At 53.5% G+C, this 13,246-nt stretch overlaps 3 protein-coding genes across 3 annotated transcripts; 2 read left to right on the forward strand and 1 right to left on the reverse strand.

The window, feature by feature from the left end:
* Positions 1-384: 384 nt before the first annotated feature.
* Positions 385-5,597, forward strand: MRS44_010253 (uncharacterized protein; the record flags this gene model as incomplete). The annotated part of the gene is made up of 5 exons (XM_046281269.2): positions 385-574; positions 630-1,481; positions 1,528-4,998; positions 5,062-5,483; positions 5,541-5,597. 5 exons carry the CDS (start codon positions 385-387, stop codon positions 5,595-5,597), a joined length of 4,992 nt encoding a protein of 1,663 aa, XP_046131306.2.
* Positions 5,598-6,355: 758 nt separating this feature from the next.
* MRS44_010254 (uncharacterized protein) lies at positions 6,356-7,761 on the reverse strand (the record flags this gene model as incomplete). Its single annotated transcript, XM_046273905.1, has 2 exons — positions 6,356-6,555; positions 6,633-7,761. 2 exons carry the CDS (start codon positions 7,759-7,761, stop codon positions 6,356-6,358), a joined length of 1,329 nt encoding a protein of 442 aa, XP_046131305.1.
* Positions 7,762-9,395: 1,634 nt separating this feature from the next.
* On the forward strand, positions 9,396-12,876 carry MRS44_010255 (uncharacterized protein; the record flags this gene model as incomplete). Its single annotated transcript, XM_046269912.2, has 2 exons — positions 9,396-9,549; positions 9,602-12,876. The coding sequence occupies 2 exons, from the start codon at positions 9,396-9,398 to the stop codon at positions 12,874-12,876; spliced, it is 3,429 nt and encodes a 1,142-aa protein (XP_046131304.2).
* Positions 12,877-13,246: the final 370 nt, after the last annotated feature.

Consider the following 13,246-nt stretch of genomic DNA (forward strand, 5'->3'; position numbering starts at 1 on the left):
GTTATGTGAATAATATGCTATCTTTAGGTAGCTTGCTGGCTTCTGATACAGTGCGAACAGACTGACCTGAACCCCCCGTCACACGGGTAGGTGCGTAGGTACACGTTCCTCAGTGGTGTTTCCGGGGGGTGTTGACTTTTCCCCGTGGTTTAGCCAATGAAAGCTCAGGGAGCTCCCAACTTGAAGGCAACAAGGCTGCCAGGTACTGTACCTTCCTTGGGTGCAGAATCTCAAAACACCGACCGCTAGCAACCGCCCGAGCATCTACAAAAAAAAAGATCCAGCACTCGCCAACCGAACGCACCACGGTGCAATCTGCGCAGCTTGCATCGACCGCTTGCTGTTGGGTCTATTCTCAACATGCGATAGTCCTGAACCACCATCATGGCCGAGATCACCGCTTTAGATGCCCTGCAAGCTTTCCACCAAGGGCTTCTATCATTACGCGAAGGTCGCGTCGAAGGCGCCGAGGCTCTCAACAACGAATTCCTCGTCCAGGTTTTCGAGACGGAGCTGGGCAAGCTCTGGGATAAGCCGGCAAGGAACGAAAAGAACCGAAATGCAGTCAAGTCTGGTAAGGAGCTCAGCTGGCGCAAAGAGAAAGCTGATTCTAACTGACGGTCGTCTAGGCAAGGTTGTCATTGACGGAGACGAGTACTCGATAAACGATGGCTTCCAGCAAGATGTCCTCACCCTATCCGACGAAGTCGAGCTTGACGAACTCGAGGCTACGCGATGTGTCCTCGAATCGCAAGAAGACCCTTCCACGTTGGGCCGATCCCTCCTCGAATGCGCCATCATCCGATTTCACCAGCAGCGCAAATATGTTCTAGATATTGTGCGGCTGCTTCTCGAGATAGATGGCCTCGATGAAGACATGGCCGATCCCGAAGCGCTCGAGAGTGTGAAGCTCTACGTGGCCCAACGACTACTCCAGCCTAGTATGGGCGCCGATGCCTCGAAGCGAATCGTGCCTAGGTGCATGGCGTCCATGAAGGAGATCAAGGCATGGCTTCAGAAGATTGGGGACAAGATCGCCGCCGCTCAAACCCTCGGACAGTCAATGAATGGCATGTCTGAACAGATGGAAACAATCGAGTTCTCCCGTGTCAGTCTGATCCAACAACATGAACTCGTAGGTGTCATCCTCTGCCGAAGCGTCGAGATGAGACAAGGGTCAACAGCGGATTTCCTTGATTTTGTGGCAACGCTCAAGAAAATGGACAAGTATGATGCGCTGTTGGTTCATCTTATTCCGTCAATTGGGGCGTACATCTCAGTTTTCGGATCTGCTGAAGGAGGATATGACTTGATCAAGGCTCGCGAACTTCACGGCAAGCTCTTTCCCGCCGACGATACACCATGGCCACTATCCCAGCTGCATGCAGCGTTCCGCTCCTGGTGGCTCGCGGAGTACAGCGGCTTCTATGTTGATGATCCTCCGGAGGCGGCGATTCCTCCCAACACTGATTTGGACGAGGGTTTGTATCCCTGTCAACTCTTTGTGCATAGCTAACATTTCAGCAGAGGACCGTCAGCGATCGAAGCTATTCCTGGAGGCTCTCAAGGATGGGGCGTTCGACTTCCTACTCTCTATTGCTGCGGATGTCAAGTCTCCAGATTGGCATGACCCCGTCAGGGCAGGCATGCGCAAGTGGCTGCAACGAAAGTCTCCCGCCTTGGCACCCGATGCCATTCCATTTTCTGAGTTCTTTCAGGCATCGCTCATGCTTCAGCTCGAGGTATTTGTCGACGCATTCATCTCCAACCTTCCCGATGTGCTTCGAAAGCTCCGTGTGGAGGAAGATGAACAGCGCCAGTCGAGCCAGACACACGAGCAAGATCTAGACCTGGAACGATTCTTACTCGTCATTGCCTATTCATATGAAGGCCGCCCAGACGCTGCTATGAACTTCTGGTCTGACCCGGATAGTAACCTAGCCGGATTCATGCACTGGGCTTCTCGAAGAGCATCCACGCCCCTGGTGACCGCGTTCTGCGAAATGCTGCAGGCCATTTCAGAAAACGAAGAATGTGCTTCCGCTGCGCACGAGTTCCTGGTCGATGAAGGCCATCATTCATCAGGAAAGATGCGCAAGTCTCAGTCTCTCACATGGGCGCAGATTTTCCGGGAACTCGACTTCTTCTCCGCCAAGATCAGACAAAAACCAACTCCAACTCAGACGATACGATATCGAAACGACAAGCTCAGCAGCGACCAAGCGGAGACAGAACCCGAATCAGCCATGATGCTTGAGTGTTACCTTCGTTTAATGTCGAAGCTGGCTAGCGAAAGTGAGACGACAAGGCACTTTCTACTTCACAACCCTAATTACAACCTCGTCGAGACTCTCTACGAGCTTGCAAGCAGCCCAATTCCTCCCCGGCTACGCGGCTGCACGTTTATGGCTCTACGAGCATTGATGGCACGCAAGTCGCTCCAGGAGGGCCATGTGATGTGGAGCTGTCTGGATACGTGGATTACAGGGGGTTATGCCTCTCATGCAACAGGACCTCATCGCCAGGCCCAGCAGTCTCCGACAGTGTCCATGGATCGGATCTTCGACGAAATTAGCAATGGATTCGAGGATCCGGAATCCTTCATTCAACTATTGCTCTCCTTGGTCTGCCCGGCCATTGACAGCAGTCCCCTGAATGATGGGCTCCCCTTCCCAGAAAACCTCGGTTCTGCATTCCGCATGCCCGGCATTGAGGTTTATGTCGACTTTGTCATGGGCCTTGTGTTGGCCACAAAATCCAATGATCTCCAGGACGCGAATCAAACTCGGGTTCTCCGTCTCAGTTGCCTCGACTTCATCCTCATCTGCCTGACCACATTCAACGAGGACTTGATCATCATGGCCAACGAAACAAACATCAACGTCGATGCAGTCATCTCAACTACCGATCTAGCAACATATGTACGCATGCATCCGTTCGCGAGGGTGATGGAGTGGATGTTCAACGACAAGGTAATGACGGCGCTATTCAACACGATACATCAGGAGCCTGTGGATGTGGGAAATGCCGCGCCTGACTCACCCTTGATTCTTGGCATCTTACGTGCTGTCGAGGTTATCTCCAAGGTTCTCGATCTACAGGCCACCTACCTTGAGCTCGTCCGGCCCATTCTCAAGGCTCAGTCCAGCCAGCGTCGACCACCCGTAGCGAATGCTGCCTTCTCTTCCTTCGAAGATGGCCTCGTCACTAGACTGAATCTCGTTGTTGATTTGGGAAACTACTGTGGCATCGGACACCCCGAGCTTACACTAGCATGTCTCAAGCTTCTTGAAAAGATGTCTTCTTCATCCAAGATCACCGCGATTTGGTCAGGATCTAACAGACAGGCGCATCGCAACAAGGCCATCGTTGCTCTAGAAGCTAACGGTGAGCATGAGGCGATTTCTCGGTCCTTCGTCTCAGAACTCATCACCCCGCTGGAGGCCGGCCGAGAGGCAGATTCACCGGCATACATCACCAAAATTTACATCCTCGACTTTTTGTACCAGTGTCTTCAAGAGACTCCCCGGAAGCCCACAATCGCGCACCTGCTCCTTGGCTTCAAGTGTAGCATTGATTCTCTCTCGATTGATGCTAAGGGCTCTTTCGCTTCCAGAACCTCCTTGTTCCACACTCTCCTGAGGTTGCTCCTGGAAGCTCCCTCTGGCGATGCTCAGGGAATGCGACAATGGCTCATCGCTATCAAGTCGAGAGTGATGCGCATTCTCCATATCCTCTGGAGCTCCCCCCTTTCTGCCCCTGTTGTGGTTGAGGAACTTCGCGAAAACGAGATTCTCTTCCACCTCCTTCTCCGTGAGGTTGTCATCAACCCGGATCTACCATGGGAGGGCGAGAATGTTGCCGTGGTTCACTTCCCAGTGACCGAAGGTGCGGTGACCCTAACCGACTTCTTGGCGCTCCGGAGGATGGGTTTGGAGTACATCGCTATGGAGCTTTGCAGTATTTCTCAGAACCGTATGCCGAGCCTTAAGAGGCGAATCTTTGAGGCCCTGAATGGCCAGATCATAGGGGAGGGCAACGCCCCAATCCAAATACCTACCATCTTCGACCTCTACGATTTCCTACTCCCAGAAGGCGTTTGGGAGATTCCTCTACCCCCTCTCCAGTATTACAAGGATATTGACCTGTCAGCATGCCTGGAGAATGATGCCGACTCAAACCCTATCTACAATCTCGATCGCGTCAAAGAGATCCTGCTCCTGAAACGCGGCGAGGCTCAGGGTTCAGGGGCCCTGGTTGCTGCTCAGGACCTTGCCGCCATTGAGCGAGAAGAGGCTATGATTCTTGAGTATCTCGTCTCCTCCAACCGGCAGAAGCAGCTTTCTACTCAGAGCCTGAAGGTCCTGAAGACATGGACGAAGCTGTTGCTTGTCATGATTGAATCGAATGACTTCAAGGGCTCCGCTCAGACATCCTTCTTCTTGCAAGCCCTCCAGTCGATTCTCCCGAGTCTTGAAGCCTTCGCTTCCGAGCGACCAGCTGAGGCCCTCGAGCTTGCAAGGCTCGCCAAGATTCTTCTCTTCAAGCTCGACCTCTCGGCGCCCGCCGAGGACAAGCAAGGCTCGGCAATTGGCAATCTGGTGAGTGACAAGCTATACCAGCTTTTCCAGATCTGCCTCCAGGCCATTGGCAAATGGGCTGGCACCCCAGAGCTGAGGTCGGTCTACTACGGCATCTGCTATCGCTACCTAGCGGGCATGTCTGACCAAGGTGCACTCACGTCCAACCGCCCCAAGACCATCAAGACTATCCAGGTGTATGGCGAGCGGCTGATCAACGTTATCTGCGATGATGCCTATGGTGGTGAAGCACAGTGCCAGACAGCAGCCCTGATCCTGCTCAACGCCTTGGTCAGTATGGGCCGTCAGGAGGACGAGGATCATGTCGTCGAGACTCTGAACCGACTTAACTTTATTGGAATCCTGGTCGATTCACTGCGCAATATCATGCAAGAGTGGCACGAGGTCTTCGGTTCTAGTATGTTCACCATTTATATTATTACTTCCTCAAGGTTGGCAGAACTAACAATGAAATTCTTAGGCAACTCGGAGCAGGAGAATTATCAAAACGCGCGCCTGGCGCTCCTGTCGGAGCTATCGCAGACTCGTTCTGGTGCCAAGTACATTCTTCACTCCAACCTCTTCCGAGCACTCGAGCTCTCAGGACTATTCGCGGCAGACCCTGAGCTTCAGATCAACACGGCCAACCCGCGTGCCCTCGAGCAGCACTACGATCTTCTCGCCCAGGTTGTGCGCATCATCGGCGCCGCGCTCGTGAGTCGGGGCAGCCACAATGTGGTGCAGGGCCGCAGGTTCCTCTCTGAGCATCGCATGCTCGTGACACACTCTCTCAAGCGCAGTGCGGGCATTGGCAGCGGTAATGCCGACGATGGCCTGGACTCGAAGATTGAGGAGCTGGCAGAGGGTCTAATGGTTATCATCGCGGCCACTCGGTTCCTTGAGGTGAGATTGGATTTCCCTGTCACAGATAAAACGCAAGTGTTTGCTAACCACCTACAGTTTGAGAACGAGGTCATCCCCGAGCCTAAGCAGCCGACCCATGGACTCTTCCACTAGGCCAAAGAGAAGGAGGAGGGAGTTATATAGTCCAGCACTGTATCAGGTTGTGTGTATGTGTCCCCGAGACAGGATATAGCTTGCAGAGTTTAAGCGGCGTTGGCAGGGAGGAATGAAACATGGATGCATCGTGGGGTATAGTTAGTAGAGTCGAGATAATTACTGCGCCAGGTACCTTAGATGAAGAGGCAGATTTCGCGTCTTAATACCTGGCCTCCTCAAAGAGATGCAGATACTCACCTGTGCCAATATGACGTCGCTGCACGTCGTACACACGTCGCGTGAGCCGTGTCAAGGATCTGTGTCTATGCGTCAATATACCATTGACTAAAGTAACCTATTCACAGTGGTTTGGACTTCTAAGTTGTCCCCTCTGTAATCCCCCGGGAGCATATACATAGCTCCTCCAATACTCCATACGCCGGCCCCACGATCCATGTCGGCATAATAGCCTTGCTAGCGTGCAGATAAATCAAAGTAATCCGTGTTTCCCCTTATCCATGTAAATGCTGGGTATCTGAATATGACGCCCCGAAGTGAACCCATGCTCCGTAGCAAGAAAGGTGATGCTCAGCCAGATGGGATGTTGCGGTAAAAGGCTGCCCGGCGCCCAGGGAGGGCATGCCGAGAGTGCCAGTGAGATGGTGAGCCAAGTGCGAATTGGTTGCATCCAATGTCGGTATAAAAGAGCCCCGATTAGCCAGATGGAGCAGCATTGCGATCCGATGTGCGTCTGCGTGTCCGTAATGTTGTGGAGATCAGGACAGTGTGTTGGCCTTGCGTTTGCCCTTCCGTGTGGCCGTCATCAGCTTCAGCTCCAGGGGCCAGAATCCCTTCGTCTTGCTGTTGTAAGCGTCACGGGACTTCATGTCGATCTTTTGGCGACACATGGGGCATTTTCCTCTGGTGGCATCGACGTGGAGGGATTGATGCAGACACGAAGCGCAGTAGAGATGGCCTAGAAACGAACAGCGTTAGTGGATGTTATTGGAGGTTTGAGGGGTGGCAACTCGAGGACGCCGGAAATTTACATACCGCAATGGGTAACCGTCAAGTTGGCAGCATCATCCATACAGATGACGCACTGGAAGGCAGCAATCTTGACGCGGTCATCTTTCTCAGGCTTCTTGAGATCCTCAGGCACATCATTAGTCTCGGTGAGGTCGATCGTCGTAAGGTCTGATATCGGCTCGACATCGATGGGCGACCGGGGAGGCTTCGGTCCCAGGACTTCGTCAACGTCTTTGGGCATGGCGTTTGATTTCCGCCTCGGCGTAGTCCTCGTTGGATTCGCGGGTGCGGTGTTTGTGGAAGTTCGCCGGCGCTTGTTGGCGTGAGCTGGTGCAACACGACCGGCGGCAGCCGTTGTCGTCCTTCGGAGGGCTGGGGGCATGGTGTCGGAGAAGGAGCTCGCCGGGCTGTCAAAGAAGTCGTGTTCGTCGAAAGAATCGAGGGTGCGCAGCGTGGATTGAGATTCGGCGGCGGCGTTGGTTGAGGAGAAGGAGAGTTGTGTTGTGGAACGCTCGGGGCCTGAGATACAGGTGGTAGAGGGGTCGCGTGGGGCGGTAGCAGTGTCAGTGTAGGTGAGCGGCTGAGGCAGCGCGGATGCCTGTAATGTTGGAGGTTGATTCACGCCCTGGCCCTGGCCCTGGCCCTGGCCTTGGCTTTGGCTATTTCGCGTATTTGGATCGGTGAATGGAGGGTATGTTGAAGGAGACGAAAATTCGGTGTTGATTATTGCAGCAAGGTAAGGGTCGTCGACGTCGACGTGCGAGGGGGAAAATGGATCCTCTAAATCAATCAGTTGGTCTGCGTCTGACCACAGCTCAAAGTGCTGTCCCTGCCATAACCCCACGGGCGCCGACGAGAAGCCCGGTAGCCTTGGAGGAGGCGTCGAGATGTTTTGCGTAGGGGCTGCAGAGGCGGCGGCGGCTCGTCTTGGGGGTGAGGCGAGGTGGTGGTCGTGGTGGTGGTGATGATGTTGGGTGGTGGAGGTTGCGGTCGGAGAGGGACGGCGATTTGAATTGGAGTGCGAGGGTGGCGAAGAGAGCAACGTGGTCGGGCGAATGCGCTGGCCGGCAAGACCACCATCAATCTGGGATGTCTGGATTGGCCTGGGTGAATGCCCGGCAGCTCGGTCGGGGGACGAAACGACTCTTGACATGGAGATTGCGAACGGAGGGCTGTTTGTCGTGTTCCAAAACAGGGCTGCGTTGTCTGTAGGGTCGGCGGCAAGCGAGCGTCAGAAGCCGCAGCAGCAGCAGCAGCAGAAGAGAGGGAGGAGGGCTTCGGGACGGCCACAGACGAGGGAGGAGGAGTGAGAGAGAGAGATTTTCTAACCTTGCAACAGTCGGGCGACAAACGAGTCCATCCAGAAGAATCCGGGGTCCATTGTTGGCCGCCAGAGTGGGTGTTTCTGGTGCAATCCGTGGAGTATTTCTACCGTCTGTGCTGTTTGAGTGGCCGACGAGAAGGGACTGGCCCGAGGACGCTACGGACGGGCTCCGAGTGGATCAGGCGGAACGGAGGAACAGAGGCACTGTGAACAAAGACACCGATAAAATAACGACAAAAGGAAGCAAAGTGCCTAGGTATGTTGAAGCCGGGAGACGGGCGAGTAGGCACAAGTATAAGCACGAGGGCGAATGCACGCAGTCTTTGTTGCTTGACTTGAAAAAGGTGTTGATGGATGGAACCTCCGGACGGGGCTCTCGGCTGGAGCAACCATAAAACAGCCTCTTTTCGCCAATTATATCCCGACTCGACACTGCAACGTGATCTCATGGCGATGCTTTGCAGAGTTTAAGCGCCCATGGTAGACTTTACGAGTAATGCTCCTAGTGCTTCTCGTGCGAGAATTGCACTTAAACACCAGGCTCCAGGTGTCAATATGGTATCGGCCCCTGCATCGTCATCATCACCATTGTCTTCCCTCAGAGTAACTACTTCCCACAAGTCGATGGTAGTAGATGGAATCAGGCAAGTGAGCTAGGTATGTAGGAATGGAAGCAGGCACGCCCAGCTACATAGGTAGGCAGCCGTACGTGGATCAAGACACCCAATATTCATATATTCATCTCATCACGCATTACTTCCATCCAATGTCCCACAATCTCACTTGCTGTAGCCTCCCACTCCCGATCGCGACAAACCTATTGAGTTTCGGTCTCGGACATCCACACTCGGCCTTCCAGCCTGATTACGGACCACACTCCGGAAGGCGAACCCTCTTCCAGTAACGAGACCATTATTGTCTCGGACAAGTCGTCCAGTGTGGGTGTTGTTCGTTAAGGGGCCGTTGTACGACGACAGTCCCTCCGCAATTTACCCTTCCCAAACTCCAGCCTCATTGCAGAATTCAAAGGTGCACACGGGACAGTACACACTTCCGGGATGAGGCGAAAGCAGTACCATGAGATGGCCCGGGCTGACCTGAAAAGTTTGAGAAATTCCTCGGCACTTTTATCCTCAAGATAAACAAGACGTATAATGCCTTGTTTCCTGTTTATCAAATTTGTGATGCTATTCGAGGCCTCAGATCTGGCCGCCCGAAGCATGGAAGCCCCCGCCCTCTTGTCCCCACTCTCTTATCCATGCCTGCGGAAGGCCCCACCAAGATGCACGCCGTCATCTGCTTGCAAGGGCCCGCTAATAATAATTTGATGGCAATGCCAAATTCATCACCTTCTATCTTGCTTCAACCCTCCCAAGAGATAGACAGCAAACGGGTGCAACCAGCATCGCGGGCGCATAAACGATACCATCATCGCCGTGATGCCATCGCGCATCATCTGAATGATGTTCACGACCGCCGCTGGTCGTCCTTTGCACGGTTCGACGGCCAGCTTCATCCGAATCGCCCGCCACCAGGCCTTTCGTCGCCATGCCTGGAGGGCCCATGTTCGATGGCTGGCCGCCGTCGCAGAGCAAAAGGAACAGACGACGCTTGCTCGTGAGCTTCAGCACTCTACTTTGATAGGAATAGTTACTAAGCGCGACCTCAGTCCCGTCCGAAGCGCGATACAACGAGATAGGCGTCCAGCAACTCAGCTCTCACGTATTCAATCAAATATTTCCCAACGGCACCAAACCTCCCCCGCCGGAACTGGTCGAGTTATCCAAGGATCATTTGCGCCGCCATGACTTGCTCGGAAAGAACACGGACAAATCTGATCCCATAGCGTTCGACCTCCCACCGCTACAGGGCGATAACCTTGATCATCACTTTTACAAGCTCGGTCTCGATTGCGCCGAGCCATTTCTATCCAACGCGAAGCAGTTTGCACGCGCCAACCCCCCTCCAAAGCCTAGGGAATGGGTCCGCCAAAGTGGTTGGATCAAATACTCTGCTAATGAAGAGCCTACGAATGTTGAAGCGCCTGATGAATCCATGCTTTGTTTCGATACGGAAGTCATGTGGAAGGAAAGCCCATATGCTGTAATGGCATGTGCCGTGAGTCCAACCGCTTGGTACGTTTGGCTTTCACCATGGCTCTTGGGGGAGACAGAAAACGAGCGGCAACTCATCCCTTTGGGTGATCCTACCAAGGACCGGGTTATTGTCGGACACAACATAGGTTACGACCGGGCAAGAATCTTGGAGGAATACGATATCAAGCAGACACGAAATGCCTTTCTGGATACCATGTCATTACACGTGGCCGTCAACGGCATGTGCTCTCAGCAAAGGCCGACCTGGATGAAGCACAAGAAGAACCGTGAACTTAGGGAAAGGGCCGCTAGCCAAACTCCTGATCATGAACTGGCCGAGCTTTTGAGCAACCAGGGCATGCACGACGAGGAAGAATTGTGGGTAGAACGGAGTTCGATCAATTCTTTGCGGGACGTCGCCAAGTTTCACCTCAACATCTCAATCGACAAGGCCGTCCGTAATGACTTTGGGGAACTGGATCGTGAAGGTATCCTGGAGAAGCTGGATGAGCTCATGGATTACTGCGCTGCCGACGTGTCAATCACCCATCGAGTCTATTCGATTGTCTTTCCCAACTTTCTCCGGGTTTGCCCGCATCCTGTCAGCTTCGCCGCTCTTCGCCATCTCTCCTCTGTCATTCTGCCAGTCAACAAGTCCTGGGATGCCTACATTGCCAATGCAGAGGCGACATACCAGAAGCTCTCGGATGCAGTTCAAGAACGCCTCATTGGGCTCACCGAAAAGGCCCTTGAGATCAAGGATGACGCTGACAAGTGGCAAAATGACCCCTGGATGCAGCAACTCGACTGGTCAGGCCAGGAAATCAAGATGGTCAAGGGAAAGCGGAAGAATGATCCACCAAGGCCTGCGGCCAGGCAGAAGAAACCAGGAATGCCCAAGTGGTACAAAGACCTATTCCAGAAGAACGATGCGCCGATCAACATTACCGTCCGAACCCGCATTGCGCCCCTGCTTCTTAAGCTTGCTTGGGATGGTCACCCTTTATTCTGGTCCGACAAATATGGTTGGACCTTCCGAGTGCCGCGACAGGAGACTGCGAAATACACGGCCAAGTCGATGGTCAAATGCATATTTGATGAAACAGAGGCCGTTCTGCGCGATGACCACGCCCACGCCTATTTCAAGCTTCCGCATAAGGACGGTCCAAACGCGCGCTGTACGAACCCGATGGCGAAGGGCTATCTAGCCTATTTCGAGAATGGTACCTTGTCATCGGAATATTCGTATGCCAAAGAAGCGCTAGAGATGAATGCATCATGCTCGTACTGGATCAGCGCACGAGACCGAATCAGATCACAGATGGTTGTCTACCAGGAAGACCTTACAAATAGCCAACCCTCTCCTAGAAACGAGTCAAACAGCGCAAGCGAGACGAGTGTCGCCAACACTGACGGGTTCATATTGCCACAGATCATCCCCATGGGCACCATTACTCGGCGAGCAGTCGAGAATACCTGGTTGACAGCTAGTAACGCCAAGAAGAACCGTGTGGGATCTGAACTCAAGGCGATGGTCAAGGCTCCCAAGGGATATTGTTTCGTCGGAGCTGATGTCGATTCAGAGGAGCTCTGGATTGCCAGTCTGGTGGGCGACGCGACGTTCAAGCTTCATGGAGGTAACGCTGTCGGGTTCATGACGCTGGAAGGCACAAAGTCTCAGGGGACCGATCTCCATTCACGGACAGCATCCATCCTAGGCATTACGAGAAACAATGCCAAGGTGTTCAACTATGGGCGCATTTACGGTGCTGGCCTCAAGTTTGCGGCGACCTTGCTTCGCCAGTTCAATCCTAGCCTCTCAGAGAGGCAGACAACGGAGACGGCCTCGAAGCTATATACCAACACCAAGGGCACCAAGACCAACCGCAAAATTCTCTACAAGCGCCCATTCTGGCGCGGAGGCACCGAGTCGTTTGTGTTCAACAAGCTGGAGGAGTTTGCTGAACAAGAGCGACCAAGAACACCGGTATTGGGTGCTGGAATCACCGAGGCACTCATGAGCCGGTACGTCAACAAGGGCGGTTATCTGACATCTCGCATCAACTGGGCCATCCAGTCATCGGGAGTCGACTATTTGCACCTGCTGGTTGTCGGCATGGATTATCTTATCAGGCGGTTCAACATCGACGCTCGTGTCGCCATCACAGTGCACGATGAAATCCGCTACCTGGTCAAGGAGGAGGACAAGTACCGCGCGGCCCTTGCCCTGCAGATTGCCAACGTCTGGACGCGAGCCATGTTTGCTCAACAGGTTGGCATCGAAGACCTTCCTCAGTCGTGTGCTTATTTCTCCGCGGTGGATATTGACCATGTTCTGCGAAAAGAGGTGGATATGGAGTGCATCACGCCAAGTCATCAAACCCCAATTCCGCCCGGAGAGAGTATCGACATCACAACTCTACTCGAGAAGGGTGAGGCAGCCAGGCTGGACCCTGCCGTAGTGCCTGATGTGAGGTATGCACCCAAGCTGGATGATATCGAGTATACTCCCCGCGTACCTGTGATGCAGGCCATCCAGGAGGCAACGGAGGGAAGTCTGCCTTTCCTCAAGGCCCAAATCGTTGAAACTGATGAGGAGCTGCGCGATATAATCAAGGAGGCCCGCGCAGTCGAGCTGGCAGCGGCCAAGAAAGACAAACCCATGACCAAAAGGCAACTCAAGAACGTCCTGCCGTACCGCGCCTATCCCAAGCTCGTTCCTATGAAAGAGCCCATGTCGGTATCGGAGGCCATGGGTGCGAGGTACCAAAACGGCTATCAGAGCGAGAAAAAGGGGTGGCTGCACCCGAACTCGAACAAAGGCGCAAGGTCGAACTGGGGGCTATGAGAAGACTGGGCTCACAGAGTCTCTTTTTCGAGACTTGACTCGTCAACCTGTATAATTTCTTTTGTGTCGTCTCTCGCGCGATGTATTATAGGGTTTTAGGGGTTGTGTTGTACGACAGTGTATGATTGCATCTGGGTTAGGTGTTGGTGGTTGGGTGGTTCTTATGACGATGAGGACGGAAAAGGTCATGGATGGATGATGCCTATGCTGTGTATGGCTGTACTATATGTATGTTGGCTACCTACTTATCGTAATGTATCCAGTTAATGAGCCTTGGAATTGTTGTTGGCGTCTTGGAGCTGTCTTGGAGTTGATACCCAATGCCAAGCACTATGTCGATAAGGTGAGCGGGAACCAATGCGTCAAGGCT

The sequence above is a fragment of the Fusarium solani genome, assembly GCF_023522795.1.
Source record: "Fusarium solani strain SB1 chromosome Unknown bctg00000006, whole genome shotgun sequence".
Taxonomy (NCBI): domain Eukaryota; kingdom Fungi; phylum Ascomycota; class Sordariomycetes; order Hypocreales; family Nectriaceae; genus Fusarium; species Fusarium solani.